The following is a 22,678-nucleotide window of genomic DNA, read 5'->3' on the forward strand; positions in this document are numbered from 1 at the left end:
CCAAATTTTAGTGAGGGATTGACTTCTAAATGGAGCTAAAATTAATTTTGGTGAGTGTTTGGATTTCAGAAGTGTTAGATACTAAGGGTTGGCTATCCAGGGAAAAGGTGATTTGTCTGGGAATCCGAGGAACTAAGTTATGTTCTGGGAAAAACGGAGGGGAGTGAAACAGAGAGGATGGTTTTTATGGCCGATCCGCCATTTTTTAAAAAAGATTTTACTTATTTATTTGCTTACTTATTTAAAGCATGAGTGAGGGGAGAAGGAGAGAGAATCTCGGGTGGACTCCCCGTTGAGCACAGAGCCCAGCGTGGGCCTTGATCTCCTGACCCTGAGATCACTACCTGAGCCAAAAATCGCAAGTCAGGCACTTAACCAGCTGAGCCTCCCGGGCACCCCCGATCTGCCATTTCTTTGTTGTGTGACCTTGTCCGGGCCACTTTTCTCATTAGTAAACTGGAGCTAATAATAGCCATCGCTGAGTTGTTGTGACAATTAAGCATTTATTATTCTGCTACCAAAGGCCTTCCACAGGCTTCTTTCCTGGTATTTATGTCTCAGCAAGGCACAATCGCTTGCTATTTCTTTCCCCTTTTTGCCTTTGGATGCATCTTTTCTTGTATGACTTTTTTACCTGCCTGCTCAGAAAATCTGCCTCCAAGTAAAACCCACATGAGTTCACAAACCTGGCGAATTTAGGTTAATCCTCTCCTGTTACTTGGGTCTCAGCTGTTTGGTGTTCTTTATTAAGGAAACCTTTCCCTGTTGTCACCCCAGTCCAGAAGATATTCTTTCTAGGATGTTCCGTAGCACTCTTTGTCTGTCTCAGTTGTAGAACTGAACATTTTCTGGAGACAGTGATGGTCAGGTGTGCCATTGCGTTGTCGCTCTGTAGCCTGTGCCTCCTTCCCTTCTCTGAGATGACGACGTACGGTCCGAACCCAAGCTGTTTGCAAAACTCAGGATCGCACCAAGAGGCACTGTATCCCCTTGTTCCCAGTTGGTTTATAACCGGAAAAAAGCCCACTTAATTTACACTTAATTGATGGTAAAACCTACTTCCTCTGGGGGCAAATTTCGCTTTCAGAGTCATTGAAGCAGCGAGCCAAGTAAACCCGATTCTTGGTGCTTTGGTAGAGCTTCAGACCTTTGCTGTTTTTCATGAATAATAGCTGTTTTTCTGCTTTGAGGAGAAAACCACTAGAAATGAAGAGTATGACTTCTGGCAGGAATCCATTGTCAGAATTGGGGCAAACAGTCCTAATCCCACCACAACCACTACTTCCCAGAAGAGGACGCCTTCAAACAAAACAGCGACTACCTCTGGAGATGATTTAACCTAAGGGTAATAGCAGTTTGGGACTCCTCAAAAACCCTTGTATTACCCCATCCCCCTTTTTAGACCTTGGAGGAGTGAGAGTGTGTGTGTGTGTGTGTGTGTGTGTGCGCGCGCGCACGTGTGCGCGTGTGCATGTGTGTGTGTGTTTGTTAGACAGGGATCTCTCACTCACATGACCTAAATACATTCCATGGTGGCCATTGGTCTATTTGTCCTCTACATTGCAAATTGTGACCCTCCGATGGGTCACTCGGAACTTAGGATGGAGTGAGGGCCAACATTCCCTACGGAAGTAAAGGCTGACCATGGCCTTATATCTCTTTGTCACTTGATAGGTCTGCGTGTCTGTTAGGCTGCATTCCTTGAGGGCAGGGATGGCCTGATTCATTTTACATCCTCAGTGGTCAGCACCCGTGTTGGCCTTTCCCTTAGTACACCGTGGTTGGCTGTTTGTGAAACAAGGCAGTGTGGTGCAGTAGAAGATGGAAGGCTTTCAAATTTGAAATTAGATTGGGTCCTCAATTAGAGTGGGTCCAGCACTTGTTAGCTGGAGGACCTTGGACCAGATTTTAACTTTTCTGAGCTTTAGAGTCAGCTTTTTGGTGAAGATAAAGGTATTGTGCCCTGCACACTACCTGGCACTAGAGGACTATTATTTTTCCCCAATTACTTATTTTGAAATAACTTTACGATTAGAGAAGAGTTGCCAAAACAACTAAACAACAACAACAACAATAAAAAAAAACAAGAAAAACTCACAAACTATTTCCCTTTCCTCGTATTTCCCAGTTAATATTTTATTGTGTGTGCTCCATTGTCCTCTCACTCTCTCTTTTTAAAAAGATTTTATTTATTTACTTGAGAGAGGGAGCATGAGCCGGCGAGTGGGAGATGAAGAAGCAGACTCCCCGCTGAGCAGGGAGCCTGATGTGGGGCTCTACCCCAGGACCCTGAGGTCACGACCTGAGCTGAAGGCAGACACTTAACGACTGAGCCACGCATTTGCCCCGTCACTCTGTGTGTGCATCCATGCATCGTCTATTGTTGTTTCCTAACTTGTGAGAGCAAGCCACGGATCTGATCTCTTCACCGGGAAACATTTCAGTGTGTACTCCCCCAAGCAGGACTGTCTTACATAGCCTGGATCCACGCTCCAGATCCGGAAAGCAGTATTGGTGCACTGTCACCATCTATCCACAGGGCCCGTGAACATTTCGCCAGCTGACCACATGATGTCTTTTTTCTGTTTTGGTCCAGGATCCTCTCCTCTGACTCCTTCAGTCTGGAACAGTTCTGAGTTTTTGCCTTTCTTTCCTGTCCTTGAGATTTTGAAGTATCTAGATCTGGGTCCATCTGTTTCTTCATGACAGCCGTCATCTCATTTTTGTCAGGAATATGCTGTGCCCTTAGTGTGTCACCTGGAGGCAGTTGATGTCTACCTGTCCGTTACCTGTGATGTCAACCTTGATCACTTGGTTAAGTTGGTGTTTGTTAGGTTTCTCCACATCAAATTCACCATTTCTCCCTTTGTTACTGATTATTATCTTGTGCAAAGATATTCTGAGATTATACCATGATCCTGTTGCTCCCCAGACCTCTGCCTCACAGCCTTAGCGTCCACTGACCACTCCTTCCTGGGACAGTTGCCAGGTGGTGACTCTCTGTTTCTGTCAGTCTATCTGTATTTATTAGTTGGCATTCCACCATTAGGAAGAGTTTTCTCTTCTCATTTGTTTATTTCTGTCAGCAGAGATTCATGGATTCTTGTTTTCTTCAATAGTTTGTAGTAAGTTGAAATTCTATATTCTGATCTTTAGCTTTTGCCAGTTTAGCCAATGGGACCTGCTTCCTGCTGGCTCCTGTGTTCTTTTGGCTTGACCCCATCCTTCATGGGACATTTCTTGACTTGCTGGCACAAGATTTTCCAAGTTTATTTTGTTCTTTTCCCACTCTAGCCCTGGAATCAGCCATTTCCAAGGAGCTCTGCTTCTTTTAAATGGAGCATAGTAATTAGAAACCAGAATCTGGGTGCTAAGGTGTACACATTGCTGCTGGGGTGTCACTGCCTCTAGGCTCTCTCAGCAGACAGAAAATATACATATGTATATACACCATATATATGTACATCTGTGACTATTTCTATATTCCTATGTGAGTGTGCACACATGTGATGTTTGTATGTGTGTGATCATATATATTATATACATTATATATATCCATGTATGTATGTTATAGATTTTATACCGTGAAACCCTGAGTTTTAGATAATAAAACCAGAATTCATATTGATAACTCCATCTTAAGTCCAGCCAACCTCTTTCCAGTTTTTAAAATATTCTCAAGTAGGGAAAAACTTGGCTCCTTTTATCCTCGGTACATTTACTTATTTCGTTAATTTGCTTGGTGTAACCAGTTTCCCAGCCACAGAAGTTGTCTCCTTCACCTCTGTACCCCATTCCTCATGACTTGGAATCCTCCGCCACTCGGCTCTCTGACCTGCTTTACCATATGGCCTTCCTGCTTTCTTATAGTCCTTCAGCTCCCCCAAACACTCTGTGACCTAGTCTGTGGTCCTGCTGGCCTGTGCCTCCTTATAATTCTTTCTTTCCTGCCCCACCTGCCTCCTTAGCTGACTCCTCTATGGTGGAAGGGGAGGGGGTAGGAGGCTCTTATATTTTGAGGGAGACTTTATGTTTTTTGTTGGTTTTTTGAAGTATAATTTACATCATGCAGTAAAGTTCTTCCTTTTGAGAGATACACATACCTGTGAATTTTGACAGACATAGTGCAGTCATGTAAGGACTGTCACAGTCAAGATATAAAATACTTTGTTAGCATAAAGAGGTCTCTTTGTAGTCAAGCTGTCTTCCCATCCCCAGCTGCTGGCAGTCACTGATCTGATTTCTTCTGTGGTTTTGCCTTTTCTAAAATGTCATATAAATGGAATTACTGCACGGCTTTTTGTGTCTGGCTTCTGCTTTGTGTTCTTTTGAGATTCATCCATGCTATTTTATGTATTAGTAACTTGTTCCTTTTTATTACTGACATTTATATATGCATGTGCCACAATTTGTTTGTCCATTCACCAGTTGATGGACACTTGGGTTTTCAGCTTTTGAGGATTATGAATAAAGGTCCAATAAATATTTGTATATAGTTTTATAGTTTTTGTGTAGAAATATATATATACATACATGTATATGTATGTATATTTGTATGTTTGTATATGTGTATATACACAGACACACACACGTATATGTGTGTGCGTGTGTGTGTGTGTATTTCCCCCTTTTGAGAGCATGCCAGTGGAGAATTGGGGCAGAGGGAGAGAGAGAATCCCAAGCAGGCTTCATGCCCAGCACAGAGCCCAACAAGAGGCTTGATCTATGACCCCTGAGATCATGACCTGAGCTGAAACCAAGAGTTGGAAGCTTAACCAACTGGGACCCCAGACGTCCCATCTTTTTTCTTTTCTTTTCATCTCTGTCTCTGTCTCTCCCTTCCTTCCTCTCTCTCTCTGTGTATGGGCATGTATCTTAATTTCTTTTGGGTAAATACCTATGGGTAGGGTTGTTGGTCATTTCTTAAGCATGTTTAAGAATCTGCCAAACTGGGGCGCCTGGGTGGCTCAGTGGCTGGGCGGCTGCCTTCGGCTCAGGTCATGATCCTGGAGTCCTGGGATCGAGTCCCACATCAGACTCCCTGCTTGGCAGGGAGTCTGCTTCTCCCGCTGACTTCTCTCCTCTCATGTTCTCTCTCTCAAATAATTAAATAAAATCATTAAAAAAAAAGAATCTGCCAAACTGTTTTCCAAAGTAGCTTACCATTTTTGCATTCCTGTCAGCATTGAATGTATGACGAAGTTCTAGTTGCTCCACCTCCTTTCCACTATCTGATATTGTCAATTAAAAAAAAATATTGAATCCTTCTCATAGGTATGTAATGGCATCTCTTGTGGTTTTAAATATAATTTCCCTAAATGTTAATGGTGTTGAGCATCTTTTCATTTGCATATTTCCCATCCATATGTCTTTGATGATGGCTCTGTTAAAACATTTTAGAAATTGGGTGGTTTGTTGTCTCTGTTTTAAAGATTTTATTTATTTATTAGAGAGAGAGAGAGGGAGAGAAAATGAGTGGGAAAGGGCAGAGGGAGAGGGAGAAGCAGACTCCCCACGTGGGACTCCATCCCAGGATCATGACCTGAGGGGCAGGCAGAGGCTTAACTGACTGAGCCTCCCAGATATTCTGGGTTGGTTGTTGTCTTAATGAGTTTTGAGAGTTTTTTACATATTGTTGTTTCTAGTCCTTAATCAGTTATGTGTTTGCAAATATCTTTTCCCATTCTATCATTTTAAATTATAAATACAGCTTCTTTATATAACTATAGTTAGGTAGAAAGTTTTAGACTGGATTCTCTGTGGCTTTCCATATAGTCTTTATGCTGTGAATACCCCCAGAGAGATCTTTGTAAGAGGACCAATCAAGGCTTGAGGGGAGTTGGAGATCCTGGAGGATCCGGTGGAATGAATTGCCTTCTCCCGGTGACTGACTGAGGGTGCTTGGTTGAGAATAGAAAGGAAGGACTGTTGAGAAAGAAGATGGGCGGTGGTGGTGGCTGGAATCTTTGGTGGGAGAGACTAGGGCAGCCGATTACAGGGCGGGAGAATGGCTCCTGGAATTGTTCACAGTAGAAAGGTACGGATCATGAAAGGAGCCAGGGAACTCTGACATGGATTGTGTTGAAAGTGTTGAACCTGGGTGAGATCCAGCCGCGGGTTCATTTGCCAGAAAAGAGAGAGGCCCCACAAGGGGATGCGACTTTCTGAAGATGATGGGGGTTGTAAAGTGGCAGAGCTGAGACTTAAATTCAGATTTTTGAGAACAGCTGTGAGGAAGGGCCTCAGCACATCAGAGGAAGGGGGAAAAACTAGAATTCTGATGAAACTGGGGCGACCTGTTTTTGTTATCTGCAGGTCTTCTACATAATTTATGAAAACTCTTCTTGCATGTTATTTAGTATTTAGTAAAACATAACAAAACTGGAATGACAGCAGAACTGGTGATTGGTAAGAGTTTGACTATAAATGCAAGTGGAATATATTTTGGTTTAAACAAAACACTAGAAATCAAATAGGAGGGGTGTTTGGGTGGCTCAGTGAGTTAAGCCTCTGCCTTCAGCTCAGGTCTTGGTCTCAGGGTCCTGGGATCCAGCCCCCCCCCGCCCCCCACGCCTGCCTCTCTGCCTACTTGTGATCTCTCTTTCTCAAATAAATAAATAAAATCTTTAAAGAAAAAAAGAGAAAGAAATCAAATAGGAATGCATTTTTGGCACACCAGGAATGTTTCGTTCTTTCTGACACCGAAAGGGAAAGGACAAGAAGTACCATGAGAGATCATAGGTCTGGCTTTTGCTGTTGTAATTAGCTATGAAAATACTAACTCTCAAGGTTAGGATTTACTGGAATTCGAATCGCCTTTGGAATAAAAGAGAATGGTGAAAGGAAGTATCTGGAGAAACCTGATAATGATAGTTATTATTTTACTGGATTCTTGGTCTAATTCAGGCACTGTGTTAGGCTCCTTGCTGTTACATTTTCCTGATTCTTCTATAACCTTGCAAAGTATTTGGTGATACTACATTCCTGTTTTGCACATGCAGAAATTAAGATTCAGAGAAATTAAATAACTTGTCCAAAGCCATAACTGGGATTCATCTCTGGACCTGTGTGGCACCAAAGCTTGGTGTCTTTTCACTATGCTGGGGCTAATCATGGTGTTCTGTGTAGACCGACATTCTCCCACAGTGGTTTCTTACTAGTTCACTGCAAGATAAGTACAGAAATTGATCGTGAGCACTGAGAAACTTATAGCAGTTTGACAGAGTAAGTTTGTGAGTGTCAAATCTAATGATAACAAGTTTGGGCTTGTATTTTGTATGTCTTTGTTTCTTTCTTTCTTTTTTTTTTTTTTTTAAAAGATTTTATTTATTCATTTGACAGAGAGAGATTACAAGTAGGCAGAAAGGCAGGCAGAGAGAGAGAGGAGGAAGCAGGAGCAGAGAGCCCGACGCGGGACTCGATCCCAGGACCCTGAGATCCTGACCTGAGCCGAAGGCAGCGGCTTAACCCACTGAGCCACCCAGGCGCCCTGTATGTCTTTGTTTCTTAAAATTCCAGTTTTTTCCTCGTAATCCATTTTATGGTGTTTTATAAAAGTACCGTTCTGTGATGGTTGGAGGCTTCACAAACAGAAGTGCTGCAGGTCGTTGGCGCAGCCCTGCCCTGTACCGGGCAGCGTCTCTGCCCTCCAGCTGCTTGCATCAGGGCACAGTGAGCTGTTGCACTGTGGCGGACTCCCGCCCACTCTGCATTTGCAGTGGCAGGGGAGACAGGGTCAGAGAAAGGGAAAGAGGCAGTAGGGAGAGGTGAGGAGCTAGGCAAAGGATCTTTGGGAGAAGTCTCCGAAGTGCCCTTAAGCGGTAGCCGTGAGGAAGGGTGAATCTCCGTTCTCTCCTTGAGGACGCACACCTTTGATGACATGTGTCTGGACGATGGTCAGCTTTCTGCTGAGTTTTTGCTTTTTATGTCACCCTGCAGCGATGCTGGTGTTGTTCTAGAGGAAGGCAAATACGGGAGACGGAATTTATGGAAATAAACTAAAGGCAGAAATTCAGAACATTGAAAACCTCCTTTTCTCTCCTCCCAAGTACAGGCACATGAACCCGTACCTTGGTGTTTTCCCTTTAAGGGAAAGACTGCGGTGCTTTGGCAGGGCCGAGAGTTTGCGTTGGCCCCTTTGCTGCTGTTGGCCACGAAGAATCCTGACCAGTCCGGTTTTGTTTAGAGCTGGTTTGGGACTCAGCTGAGCTGCCAAGTTGTCTGTACCTAATTTGAAATGCGCTTGTGTTCAGGGAGTGGGCCGGGGCCCGGTTTGGCTTTCATGGGGGGCCGGGAGGAAATGCTGTTTCTGGAGGCGCATGTCAGAGCTTCTCTCCGAATGCCTTTGAAGTCCCGCCAGTTGAGGGAGGGGGCGCGTTCAGCTCACCGAAGGGGTTATGTGTTTAGGGAGCCTGCGCAGAGTGAGACATCGCATGCAGTGGCGCGGGGGAAGCAGCCCCCCGCATCCTGCAGGTGAGCTAGGATATGAGATTAGGCAAGTGGTCTCAGTTTTACAGGATGGTTTTTCTCTCCACTTCCAGATCTGAAATGGCAAAACAGACCCTCTAAGAACTAGATCCCCGCTAGTGACCCATTTTAGTTATGAAGGAAACCTCAGTGACCTTGACCTGTGATAAAGGCGGGTACTGCCCACTGTGACCTCTTGCCTAAGACCTTACCTGTCATCTGAGGTACTGCGGCCCTTCTGGCTGGGGCTGAGGGCGTGGCTGCAGGCGGGGTGGGGGGCGGTTGACAAATAACCCTTCTAACAGTGAACCTTTTCCCTGCTCCGCTGGTTCTTAATCCCTAGCACGCAGCCCAGGGTCAAGAATCTCTGCCTGCTTCCCTGCCTGCTTGTGATCTCTCTCTGTGTCAAATAAATAAATAAAATTAAAAAAAAAAAAAAAAGAATTTGCTCCTGATCGCATTGCCCCTGCACTGGTGACAGCTGCCGCTTGCGGGCCAGCGTTTGTCGGCCCGCCCCTCACTCTGCGGATAGAAACTTACTCAGCATTGCATGAGCCCCGTTATAAGTTTAGGCAGTTTATAATGCCAGCCTTCAAATTTCGTGGTGAAATAATTTGGATAATTTTCAGATTTATTAGAACCCTCTTAAGAGTTTAACAGACGCAAGAAGATAAGAGAATGAGGTACATGGAGGAAGCGGCAGTCAGGGATTTTAAATTACCTCATAGTTATCAAGTCCTGAACTAAAATTATATTTGAGCAGCTCCGTGTCTGTCCAGTAGATGAGACATTTCCTGAGGATAGGGTAGATTCTATTTTTCTTTTTTTTTTTTCCTGTAGTCCCCAGAGAATCTAGCCTTCTTGGTAGGTTCAATAAATATTTGTTATATTTGTTAAATGAGTAAGAAGCTTCTAAGTACAAAGAGCAGAGTCGTATTTCAGTGGTTTCTTTGTGAATTGAATTCTCCAGGTCTCTGTGCTGTACTTCTCCGATTAGGTTGCGGGGCCCAGAAGACTAGCCTAGTACTTGCCCTTAAACATTTTATCCCCTGCCGTGGTTCTGCTGTCGCTAAGCAATATGAACACTGGGGCTGTGGCTTATAGAGTGTACTAGCTGACAGGCTCTGCCCGTTCTCTGCCACCACACACCTCACTCCTTTCCAGGTGGTCCAGTTGCTTTGCAGTGTTGATTCCCAGGTGAAGCTGGTGGCTAGTTGTGCATGTACTCTTTGTTTTTGTTAGGGGCGTGGAATTTGAGGAGGTAGTGGTGCTGGAAATAATCTTAGGGAGTCTGCCATAACCCCACGTTTTGCCGGTGAAAAAAAGAGAGACCCAGAAAGGTTTAAGTGGTTTATTCCTAGCTATGTGGGTACTTCATGGCCATCCAGACTGTTCTCCTGATCTCCTGGATCTTAGGTCTAGGCGTTTACCAGAGAAGTCTGAAGTCTTTTTTTTCCTTTTTTCTTTTTTAATAGAAAGCATCAGTAAAAATCGAATTTCTGCAGAAGGAAATACTGGCAATTTCACTTAGGAATGTGAGTGGAAAAACATTTTCCCTTTTGAATGCTAGGAGAACTATCCCACAGTGTCTCTCTCTACTCTTCCTACTCTGATGTTACAAGACAAAAAAGTTTCATAAAGGATATGCTTCATTTAATGCAGAAAAAAGTAGGCCACTTTGTATTTCTAAAAATAACACTTAAAAACTCCCAAAATTGTGTAAAGAGCTATTTTAGTTGCACAAATGCTGTAATTTTCTGGGAGTTCCTGGGCCCAGGGAGGATGCTAGCTCTCTGGATGCTTCATGTTCTTATAGGATTCTTTTGTTTGAGGTGACCCCAGAATGGGAGATGGAGAAATGTGATCTGAAGGGTGATTTGGGGGGAAGGGTTGAGAAAGTTGTAGGCGGGAAAGCTCAGCATAGTGATTTTAGGGAGTTTTCATTTCATTTTATGTTTTTATAGGAAAGGCCTGCTAGGAGCTTGGTCCTAACTGATTCCAGATGGGCCTGCTACAGTACAAAGGTTTTCAGTGTGTTTGGGACGGGGCAGACCAAGAGGGCCCCCTGAGCACTTCCTGTGCAGCTCTGCAATTGTACTCACCTAATCAGAAACAGCCCTGCCTGCTGGAGCTCAAGGGCAGCCATCTTGGGTTCTCTTCGGACCTCATTCTGGCAACTGCCCTTTCCTCCTGTCTGGTCTACCTCTGCGTCCTCACGTCCTCACGTCCTCGTCCCCTTCCTTCTCTAATCTCTTCTCCATTTGTGTGCTGGCAGCACTTTATGTATATGTGTTTGTGTGTTCCTCCCTGTTGCCTGTGGGGTGGGAGCTGGGAGGAGGGGAAAGAAGGAAGAGGGGGTGGGGAGGGAGGAGGAGGGGCAATGGCTAAATTCAAGGCAGATGCCGAAAGGCTTTTTTCCTGGCCCTGGGAGGTATTTGCTGGCAGTGGATATTGGGAACATGAGAATGTGAGGCAGACTTGGACAATGAAGCCATCATTCATTCATTCATTCATTCTCTCCATATCCCCCCCCGCCCCTGCACTGTACTCTTTCCAAAAGGTTCAGAATGTTGCGGATGGGTGATTTGTTTATATTATAAACTGAGAATCACTGGCCCTTTCTGGTTGTGTGCCAAAGAGCGAGTTTGATGATGATTTTAAATCCAATAGAATAGAAAGGTGTTTTGCACTCAGATTCCAGCGTCGTTGCCACAGGAGCATCAGTTCTGTGCTCTGATGTCTGCTAAATATGGCTAGCTTCTCAGTTCGTGCAGGTGCTCTGCATAGGTTAAAAGAGGATTTTTGGTGAGGCTGTACTGCAGGGACAGTGAATCGTTCTTAGGGGCCTTCCAGACTCCCCTGGGGATATAGTTGATGCATAAATTTGACTTTGTATCTTGGTGCAAATGCCTGTTAGACTTGAGGATATGGTTGGTGTTTGAATCTCATTTTTTGGGATCTACCTGCTGTTGCAGAATGTGGTCCCAGGGTTTTATCTGGGTCTTTGTAGTTTTATTCTGATTCATTTGGCTGTTGTATCCATGTTGTTGCAAAAATGTGAATTTATTCAGATAGAATATTGAAAAAGACTAGGTAGGCATAATTCCCAGCAGCCTAGGTTTGTTTTTCTGATCTGTCTACTTTCAGTGCTGCTTTTGCCCTCATGGAAGTATGGTGATCACTTTTTTGTCCCTTTCTTTTTGAGTCAAATGTGTGGAATATATTGTATGGTGAACAGTTTTTGTGCTGTTTCTTGATAGTGAGATTGGGAGATACAGTTGGGAAATGGGAAATGGAAATATTTGAATTTCTGAGATAGTCTGATGTTAGTGGTAATAATGGATCAGTGTTTAAAATTGGGATTTCTTAGAGCTAGATCACACAGTTGTCCTTCTTATGAGTGAGTCTTAGCAATATGGCATTGAAGCTAATGGAGAATTAGTTGGTATTTTTAACCATTAGCTGCTTGTAATAATGTTTTCAATTTACCAGTAGGATCTTCCCTCTTCCCTTTATTTATTTATTTATTTTTATTTTTATTTTTTAAAGATTTTATTTATTCATTTGACAGACAGAGATCACAAGTAGGCAGAGAGGCAGGCAGAGAGAGAGGAGGAAGCAGGCTCCCTGCTGAGCAGAGAACCCGATGTGGGGCTCGATCCCAGGACCCTGGGATCATGACCTGAGCCGAAGGCAGAGGCTTTAACCCACTGAGCCACCCAGGCGCCCCTTCCCTTTATTTTTTTAAAATCCCCTTGTAGGCGTGAAGGAGAGAGGGCGGCTAAGGTGTGTTTGTTTGTCTTGGCTATTATTTGCCAGTATCAGACTTATTACCTCACTTAATGCTCTGTGGCCTTAACTCCATCAGGAGAGGAGAAAAGTGCTCTTGCCTGGTGTTACACAGCCAGTAAGCGCTGGAGACGGCTTTGGTCCATGACATTCTGGATCCAAAGGCAGTATGTGTTCTCTCGCACTCCAAGTTAACATTGAAGTCCTAAACTCTTCTCAGAAAAAAATTCTTTTCTAAGGCAAATGCAGTGATTAGAAATTTTTTTTAAGATTGTTTAGAACTTTATTGTCTTCTTCTTCCCTTTTTAGGCTTGCTGGCTTCATGCCTCTGATATACGAACAGCTGGTCCTGGAGAAGGGACGGAGGTGAACCATTTAGTTACTGTTTACAGAGAGGCTTTGAGACTCTGCAAGTTGCTTTTTTAAAAATCGAGTATTTTATTGGGATAATTGCAGACCCATAAGCAGTTGTACAAGAACCTCTTTTGAAACGGTAGAAAGGCAGAGGCTCTGATTCAGAGGCAGGTAGAGGCCCCCGCTCATCTTCTGCGGCGGCGTGGAAGGAGGTTGCATGCGGGGCTCTTGAGACGGCCGCTTGGCCTGAGCAGCTCCCTGCTGTCTTTGGGAGGCATGCTTGCTGCAAAGACTGCCCAGTGCTGTCAGTACTGCGTGGAGAGAGGCCCTCAGTTGCAGTTTCTAGTTCAGGGAGGCGGGACCGTGAAATCTTGATCGGCTGGAGCACTGACAACATTCAGAAGGAAGGGAGAGGTTGGAGGGGGAGGCAGTCTTAGAAACTGGAAGAATGAGCTGGAATTGCTAAGGGTGTCTCAGCCAGACGTCTTTGGTTGGGATCACCAGGAAGACACCTTCCATTGTTTTTCCGTGAGTTAGAGGTCATCTTCTGAAGGAGGCTACCTTTCACCTAACGTACATTTACCTGAGTTTTCTTTAGTGTTTATCATGATCTGTAACTAGATACTTACTTGGTGTAATGTTTTTGTCCACAATTTGTCCACAGACTTCATGAGGGCGGGGACTGTGTCAGTTTTTCACACTGTTACACATGGTCCCTAGGCTATGGGACCATAGTCAGTGTACACATTGTAAAAGTTGGTTGAATGAATGAATACCATGGGAAATTACGATTCTTGCTGAAGAGCTTAATTGTAGCTGGTCAAGCATTCGCCTGTTATTCTGGGTCAGATGACTGACTTTGAAAATTTTCTAGATAAAAGAATTTTAATGTCATAGACTTCTTTTCTTTTTATCTCATAAACAAAGTAGTAAACTATTTTAGCTTGAGGTCTTCCCTTAAGTTGTACTAATGGACTCTTGCATTATTTCAGAAAATACGCTTAAGGCTTAGAAACCCAACCTATGAAGCATCTGGTCTACTTTGACCTCTAAAATGAGCAGACTTGTTCTTTTCACTCCTGTTCTACATGTTTGGAAGAGTAGCATGATTCTATTTTGAGGCTTGTTACAAAATAGGAGAATAGAGAAAACTCGGTGACTCTGGTTTAAAAACTCTCTGCTCATTTGAACTGGTTTAATGACTATTCTTTTGTTTTACCGCTTCAGCTTCTCATCTCAGAATTGATCTTCCTAAATTTACCTCTCATAAAAGGGTCATAATAATTTGATTCCTATCTCACTGAGACTCTTTCTCAAGCTTGGCTCTTCTTTTTTTTTAAAGGTAACCTCTCTCTCCAAGACCAGGAAGAAAAAGGATAAGTAGTTATGGGCAAGAAAATTGGAAAACATTTAAGGAAAAAATGTAGGGTTTTGTGGGTGTGTGAGAATATGTGTGTATACATACATATTTTTTCCCTTCTCTGCCCCACTCTTCTCAAGCTAGAGTGAGAATTTTTTTTAATTTCAGGAAGAATTGCATAATTTCCCGATCGAGCTGTTTCTTTTGGGTAGTTGAGCTGATGCTGACTTTGTAGTTGTTATCTTACTCAGATCTTAGGTATACTCTTCTGAAAATTGGTAAATGATATGCTTTTTAGATATGTGTATTGAAGAAGGAGTAACAGTAATCATGTAATGCCTCTGGCCTGCTGTTCCTTATTGAAATAGAAATTTGCTTGGATAGCTCAGGTTGGCGGAGGATTAGTTATTGTTTTTGAGCTCTGATGTCAGAATCCTCACAGCTAATACCTGAATATCATATCATTAGCCAAGGTTAATATTCACTTAGGACAGGGATCTTACATATCATGTTTATCTCTCTTGTAGCACAGGACAGTCCTTGGCACAGAAGAAGTACTTAATGAATTTAAATTTAGTGTGATCTTGCTCAATTCATAGATTGTTTGATTTGGTTGGTGGAAGAAAACCTCATTTGTTTATATACACATACATGATATGCTGGGAATTTCAAAAATATACATTTTAGATGCTACATTATTAAGTTTCTAGAGGAGGCACAGTTGGGTGGCTCAGTCGTTAAGTGTCTGCTTTCAGCTCAGGTCATGGTTCCCGGGGTCCTGGGATTGACGTCCACGTTGGACTCCCTGCTCAGCAGGAGGCCTGGTTCTCCCTCTCCCACTCTTCCTGCTAGCGTTCCCCCTTTCTGTCAAATAAATGAATAAATAATTAAAAAAAAAGATTTTATTTATTTATTTGGCAGAGAAAGCAGTGAGAGAGGGAACACAGACAGGGGGTGTGGGAGAGGAAGAAACAGGCTTCCTGCCAAGCAGGGAATGCGATGAGGGGCTCAATCCTCGGACCCTGGGACCATGAGCTGAGCCGAAGGCAGATGCTTAATGACTGAGCCACCCAGGTGCCCCTAAATAAAAAGTCTTAAAAAAATTTTCTTTTCTAGAGGAAAACATATGAGAATATTTTCATGGTACTTACTTCAACCAGGACATAAAGACTAACTATAAAGGAAAAAAAAAGATAGATTATCTACATTATATTAGAAATATGTATTCATTAAAAGACAGCATTAAGGAAGCAAAAAGGCAAACAAAACCATAGAGTTTAGGAAAAGATATTTGCAGTACAAGTATCTGGCTGGTATCCAGAATATATAGATAACTCCTACAAATCAATATATAGAAGAAGTCCTATCAGTCTTAGAACCACCCAGTTAAAAAATAGGCAAAAGATTTGGATACTTAACAAAAGGTGATATCTAAATGCCCCAAAAGTAGTCCGCATCATTAATCAGAGTCAAGCAGATAGCCACAGTGAGATACTACTACGCCAACTCCAGAACGGCTAACATGGAAAAGGTGGACATCACCAAGGTTGTTCAGCATCGGGAACACTCACGCACTGCTAGTGGGAGTGTAAACTGGCACAAGTGTGGAAAACTGGCGTTTGGCAGTATGCCAAAGTGGGCCCAGTCGTCAGCAGTTCTATTCCTGTATATACCCAACAGACGTGTACTCCGGTGTACCAGAGGACATGGATAAGAATGTATCGAAGCCTTTTTAGTAGTAGCTCCAAGTGGTCAGTGATCCAAATGCCTTTCAGTATTACTGAAATGTTTTTCAGTAAACGGTGATGCATCCATACAGTGGAGTACTCCTCAGTGATGGCAGTGGGTGGAACCATTGCTGTCTTCAACAAATGGAGCAGTTGCACAAATATGGGGACTGTAAGAAGCCAGCATGATAGAGTGTATGATGTGTGATTGATTCCATGTATATAAAGTTCAGAAACAGGCAGAGTGAATTTATGGTGTTAATTAGAGTCATTGTTGTAGGCTGATAAAAATGACTTTGGACATGTGTGAGCTAGGCTTCTAGAGTGCTGATTGTGTTAGTGGGTTTTATTATTATTATTTTTTTGCCTAGTTGCTGATTATGTGGGTGGGTTCACTTTGAGGAAATTCATTGTCCATTTTCCATTTCTTTGTGTATATATATAGTCACTTCAGTAAAAAGTTTGCTTAAAAATTAGATTCTGCTTTTGTGCAGTGATGGCTGCAGCGGATAGATAGCGTTTCCCCTTATGCATGTACTTACCCTTCGCCTGTCAAAGCTGGCGGAGTGTGGGTGTGTCCATAAACTTGCACGTTTTTGTGTTCGGGGCATTGTATGGCACGAAGATGCTCCTTCTACTCATATAGGTTTCCTTGTCACTTATTCAACATACTAAGTTTTAAACATCAGTGGAAAAAGAAAATTGGTGAATAAACTGCTCCGATGAGTTTACAGACCAGTTCTCTGAGACGAAGGAGGAAACTTTGCCTCATAGGGCAGTAAATTTGGATTTTACTCTACAGACAGAAGAGCCTCTCCATTAAAGGTTCCTGACTACTAAAGGCTTCATTTTCAGACGGATACACCTCATTTGGACCTTTATTTTTTTAAATTGAGATATAGTTGTTATATAGCATTATATTAGCTTTAAGTAGACAACATAGTGATTGAATATCTGTGTATATTGTGAAGTAATCACCACAGTAAGTGCTTAACATCCATCACCATACAAAATTGTACATTTTTCTTTTTCACTTGTCATGAGAACTTTTAAGATTTACTCTCTTGGCAGGATGCTGGCTGTCTCAATTGGTGGAACACAGGACTCTTGATCTTGGGGTCGTGACTTTAAGCCCCATGTTGGGCATAAAGTTTACTTAATAAGAAAAAATAAAAATAAAAAATAAACTTTGGGAAAAAAACCCATACTCTTAGCAAATTTCAAGTATCTAGTGTAGAATTCTTAACTGTTGTCCTCATGGTGTACGTCTTCATGTCTTAATTAACTAGAAATTTTTGCCTTTTGACCACCTTCACCCATTTTGCCCACTTCCCATACCCCACTTCTGGTAACCACCAATCTGTTTTCTGTGTCTCTCAGTTTGCCCCTCCCTTGCCTCCCTTCCGGTTTCACGTGTAAGTGAGATCATATGGTGTTTGTCTTTCTCTGTCTTATTTCACTTAGCCTAATGCCCTCAAGGTCCATTCATGTTGTTGAAAACAGCAGGATTTCCTTCTTTTTGTGGTTAAATAATATTCCATTGTATATATGCACATTTTATTTATCTACTTATCTATCAATAGGTACTTAGATTGTTTCTTTGTCTTGGCTATTACAAGTGTGCTGCAGTGCAGTGAACATGGCGGTGCAGGTATTTTTTGAATCCATGTTTTTGTTTTTTTCAGATAAATACCCAGATGTAGAATTGCTGGATCATATGGTATTTCGATTTTCAATTTTTTGAGGAACCTCCATACTTTTTTCCATAGTGGCTGAATGAATTTCAATTCCTACCAGCTGTGCACTGGGGGTCCCTTTTCTCCGCGTGCTCGCTAGCACTTGTTCTTTCTTTTTGATACTAGCCTTTCTAGCAGCTGTGAGGTGATACCTCATTGTAGTTTTGTTACATTTCCCTGTGGACTAGTCATGTGGAGCACCTTTTCATGTACCTGTTGGCCATCTGTATGTCTTCTTTGGAAGAATGTCTGTCCACATCCTCTCCACGTTTTCTAATTGAATTGTTTGTTGTTTTGCTATTGAGTTGTAGGAGCTCTTTATATATTTTAGATATTAACCCCTTATCAGATGCATGACTTGCAGATATTTTCTCCTATTCTGTAGGTTGCCTTTTCATTTTGTTGATGATTTTCTTTGCTATGCAGAAGTGTTTTATTGACTTTTATTTTTATCACGGAAGCTATAAAGAAAAAAACTCCCTGCATGGAAATCCCCTCCCCTGCAAAGGAAGTCTAACTCGAAGTAAGGCATTTTAAGAAAATCTCACCTGGATGAGGTAGAAAATCTAAAGATGTTGCCTTGCCTTCTCTCAGCTGGCCATATCTCTCAATTCCTAACCTGGCTTAAGCAAAATACTTGGAAGTTCTCCCAAGTCTGCTGTTTTGTCTTATGATCAGACTTTGTAAATCTTTGCTCTCCTGGAAGGCCCTCACCTGCTTCATTTACCTAATGAACTCCTGGAGCTCATTCTTAAGGACACTTTCTAGAGTTAGCCATTTGCTCTTGTGTACTCTCTCTGTACCTAAATATACCTCGGCCACATCACATATTACACTGAACTCTGTGTCCTCCAGTTCCAGCCTTTTGAAACTATGAACCGGCATGGGGTAGGTACACAGTAAATATTGAAAGAAAAGATGAACAATTGGGCATATTTTCTGAAAGACAGTATTTACTTTCTAAAGAATAAAAGCCAGTTATAATATTTGACATCAGTAGATAACGTGTTTAAAAATTTTTTTCAGAAGAAGTGTTGCTTTGCATTAGTTTCCTAAAACCAGGGGTGTATATTTACAATAGTGTGCATATTGTGGCAGTAGGCGAGAGTGATGCTAACTGGTTCACATGGGTACCAGACACATGACCTTGGCCTCTTTTAGCGTGTTTTTCTAATCAGCTGATTTAATTTTAGTGGAATCCCTGGAGAAATACTTTGAAATGCTCTGGTTCTATATGCAGAATTTAGAAATCATAAATCTAATGTATAGATCCGGACTGCATTAGGGTTTATGGATTAAAACCAGCAGCGATAGGACATTCTGACTAGACCATTATGAGAGTGGTGATTTTGTTCATCTCAAATATCATACAATTAAATTCCAGAATATGTTAACTGAAGTTTTGTCCTTTCACTTCAGCATGTAATTTCTCAAGCCAATTTTCATTTAAAAAGATCTGAGTAGAATCATTGCCATTTGTCCAGAAGTTTAGAATAATAGGATCAGAATAATTAATAAGTATTGAGGGCTTGATTAGGGTTTAATACTTTCAGGAATATGTGAAAGTATAATTTTGATCTTAATGTCAAGCAACATATTGATGATACATTTTATTGATGACCTAAGAAAACACAGATACAAAATGATTTTTAAATGTTCCTTTCTAGCCCCAACTGTCTATAAATAGGAGGCCAAGTAGAAAAAGCAGTGGTTTCGGAGTCCAGCAGATCTGGGTTAGAATCTTGGCTTTTTAAAAAATTAAAGACTGTGTTATATAACCTTGGTCACACTGATATCTCTGGAACTTTTGTTTCCCTGTTTGCAAAGTGAGGTAGGAAGGTGTACCACTTGCGGTTGTTCGGTTTTATCCTGAGAATGGATGACAAGCCGTGTAAGGCTTCCCTGGGACATCGCGAGGGCACCAATGCTCACATGAACGAAATGAGCAGGTGAATAGAGCGGTGTTTGCAGCGGCCCACTTAGCTGAGGCTGTTGTGGGTGGATTTCATAACGATCACTAGCATGAACCAAGCTCAGTCGTGGATTTGATGGGCATCTTGGACGCTGTGCTGTGTCTTCCCATTGTAGCAGAAGGTGACTGGTCTTCTTTTTGACTTTGAGTGTAAAAAGGTCTTTTAGAAGAGAGTTCTTCATAGCTGGTGGAACCATCTGACCTTGGGAAGGTGTATACAGCAAGGGTTTCACACACAGATGACTTGTTAGGAGTCTAGAAAAGTTGAGAGAGGAAAGCACGTATCTCAAGGATGGGCTACTCAGACTGAGTTCCTTCTCCTTCTCCTTCCCCTGGAATGTGAGTTTCAGTTTATTAGCAAATATTGCATCCTTTGCTGTTTTCCACAGCAGTTTTGTAAAGCCTGTTCTGGATGCCTCTTAGATAACTGGTAGGCATTTTGACTTTGCTAAATGTTCTAGATTGTTTAAATTCTGTTTCAGATAAATGACTGTTTCTCATTATACAGAATCATTTTCTTTGCTGTCTATTTTTTCACTGCAGAGTTGGTACCCTGGAGCTGAGTCTTTGCCTTGCAAACCAAAAATATAGTTTTCCTGGGTGTGTCTTATTTTAATCCACTCCCTTTCATACTACAGTGCTCTGACCTGCTTGGAGCCTTTCCTACTTGGTTACAATTGATGCTTTGTCCTTCAGAGTCATACAGGACATAGGCACTGGATTGATTCCGTGTGGAGCTCTCAAGTATGGCTCTGAGAAAAAAATTACTTTCCTAGAATAAGCAGTGGGGAGCTGAGCTGGAACATGAAGCCCTGGCTCCTGTTTAGTCATCATTTAGGGAGAGTGAGCAGCAAGTTCAAAATCAGAGTTAGAACTAGGCAGGGAACGAGTAGGGCTTGTTCCCCAGTTGAGTACCAGTCACAGATTGGCTGGTGGATGAGGTGAGTAAAGCTGGATTTTACCAGAAATAGACACTGTTGGGGGAACTGTCTGTGGTTCAAGAAATTACGCATATTTTGTGGTATATCTATGCTCATGAAAGGATCATTTTTTTTAGAAGTTCATGTTCTTCCTCTGGGGCTTATTAATTTCTGTTAATATCCACAGGAATTTGCTACTAATGATGTCAGCTTACTCTCTCTCTATTCAGTCCCTTTGGCCCAGGGACTTAAACTACTTTACATGAATTTTGTCAGTAATTCTTACAACATCCCTGTGTGGGAGCTGCTTTTAGATGAGGGATGTGAGAACTTGCTCCAGTTTCCATAGCAGGTCAGTCCCTGGAATAGCAGATGGGACCCAGGATTTGTGGTTCCAGGCTTAGCGTGTTTCCTCTGGTGGAGGAAATAATACCGAGCAAATAGCAAGAGAATCCAGCTGTGAGAGCTGAGCGATTTCTGCCTTTAGGCATGGAGTTCCCAGTCCCTGGCTCCGGATCTCAGAAGTCCGATGCTCCGCACATGAAATGTCCCAACTGTTTTTTTTTTTTTGACGGGTGCATACTTTTATTTTTGTTCTCTTTTTCTGCCCTCTCTCCTGGGAGGAGAGGTGGGTGTACGAATTTTCTGTATACACCAGCCTTATATGTGGGTCAGTCGAGCTGTTTCGATGCTCAGCAGGTATTGCCATCGGGCTTTTGGGTTGGGGGCAAGGAGGTGAAGCAGCCACTCCAGGGCGGGGCTGAGGACGCGACATGCAGGAAGGACAAGGTTCTCTTCTCTGTATTTTCTTAGTCATAGGACTCTGAATCCCAAGTAGCTAAATTTAGCTCAGGTTCCTGTTGAAAGCATCATTTTCTTTTGGGGCGGGTGGTGGGGGGAAAACGGAAAAACCTTTTTGTGTATCCTGCTCCATGAAGCCAATAGGGAAGCAGGAGGAGGTGAGGTTGCCATGGAGATGGTAGCTGTGTGCGAGGGGAGAGCAGCAGGGTTTAGAATTCCAGGAAGGAAGAGAGAGTGATGTCATCAGATTCCATGGACCAGCCCAGGAACCCCTGTGAGGTTGGTGGGGAGCTGGGTGTGTGTGGGGGGTGGTGGAGTGGGAGTTGGCACAGGGAAATGGTGACTTCAGTAAGGTGTGGGGAGTCCAGTTCAAGCAGAGAGGTTGGTTATATGGAATTGTGCTGATCTGCATTAATGCCTGCTTTTTAAAAATCCGTAAATCATTCTGAATTTGCAGAATATTTTCTTTGTTGAAAGAGGATGTGTTCGTTTACCGAAGGAGCTCATCTAGATGTAGAAATTATATCTTCTTATAGTCTAATTCCCTGTAATATTTGTGTGCGCCTTTCATTCCTTGTATGTGAGGATATTTGTGCACACAGTTTGGGTATGTAGTTGCCTTTGTAGGAGCCTTTTATGATGCTGCTGCAGCTAAATGCTTCGCTAATGCCTGATGATCGTATTTATTTTTCTGGGGTTGGGCGTGTATACAGAAAACTCACTGCTTACGTTAAAAAAAAAATCTGAAAGAGAATCAAAACAGTTGCTTTTGCAGCAGAAAGGAAAACTGCCTGCTCCAAGACAGTCATTCTGAGCATATGCTGCGCGTTCATATTGCTAGTGAAGGGCAAATGTGTTTCTTTTGGAATGACAGAGGCTTTTTTTTTTTTTTTTTTTTAAACAAATCTAACAGAATCTGTGCATCCAAATGAATACTGCCCTTCAAAGTAGTCTCTTTGGCTGTGGTGATACAGACATTGCGCAAAACATAAAGAATTCTCATCTGGAATCAGCTACAGAGATAAGAGATAAGGAAAACATTTTCAATACCTAACCCTGAATTTTTTTTTTTTAAATTTAAAAAAATACCTAGTTGATCTGAGGCTAGGTTTCTTTGGATTGGCTTTTCCTGATTTCGGTTGTCAGAAAATCAAATTGATGCGCAAAAGACAAGCCTTTATCCCCGTTAAAGATGTCTCAAGTCCTAGGTGGAGGTTCTGAAGGTATTTTCAGTTGCAGATAGAGAGCTCTTAGATCGTTTCGTTCAGCGGTGGCAGTGTTTTGAATGATGGCAGCATCTGAGGAATAAGAGCAAAACCTTCCGAGGGTGACATCTTCCGAGATGACCCATTTGGATTTATTTATTCAAAGAGTGTCTTTTGACATTACCATTGGGTAATGTGGGAAACAGCATGATGTAGTGTGTGTAAGAGCACAGACTCTTTGGAATCAGATCGTCTCAGTCTTGAACAAACCCACTTCTGCTACTCCCTGACTGACCTTGGTCAAGTGACAAGTGATAGTCCCGGGCTGTGTGGGTTTCCTCATGTATA

General features: G+C 42.5%; 1 protein-coding gene across 19 annotated transcripts in view; it reads left to right on the top strand.

Moving 5' to 3' along the window:
- RBFOX2 (RNA binding fox-1 homolog 2) overlaps positions 1-22,678 on the top strand; it is a 272,051-nt gene that overhangs the window by 43,796 nt on the left and 205,577 nt on the right. The window contains exon 1 of one of the 19 annotated variants that reach the window (XM_059402121.1): positions 21,287-21,404. The exons of the other annotated variants lie outside the window; for them this stretch is intronic. Within the exon in view, the coding sequence (XP_059258104.1) occupies positions 21,363-21,404 (42 nt within the window). The 5' untranslated portion in view covers positions 21,287-21,362. Of the gene's footprint in view, positions 1-21,286; positions 21,405-22,678 lie in introns of those variants that run through there. 19 annotated transcript variants of the gene reach the window in all.

The sequence above is a fragment of the Mustela nigripes genome, chromosome 6, assembly GCF_022355385.1.
Source record: "Mustela nigripes isolate SB6536 chromosome 6, MUSNIG.SB6536, whole genome shotgun sequence".
Lineage (NCBI taxonomy): Eukaryota > Metazoa > Chordata > Mammalia > Carnivora > Mustelidae > Mustela > Mustela nigripes.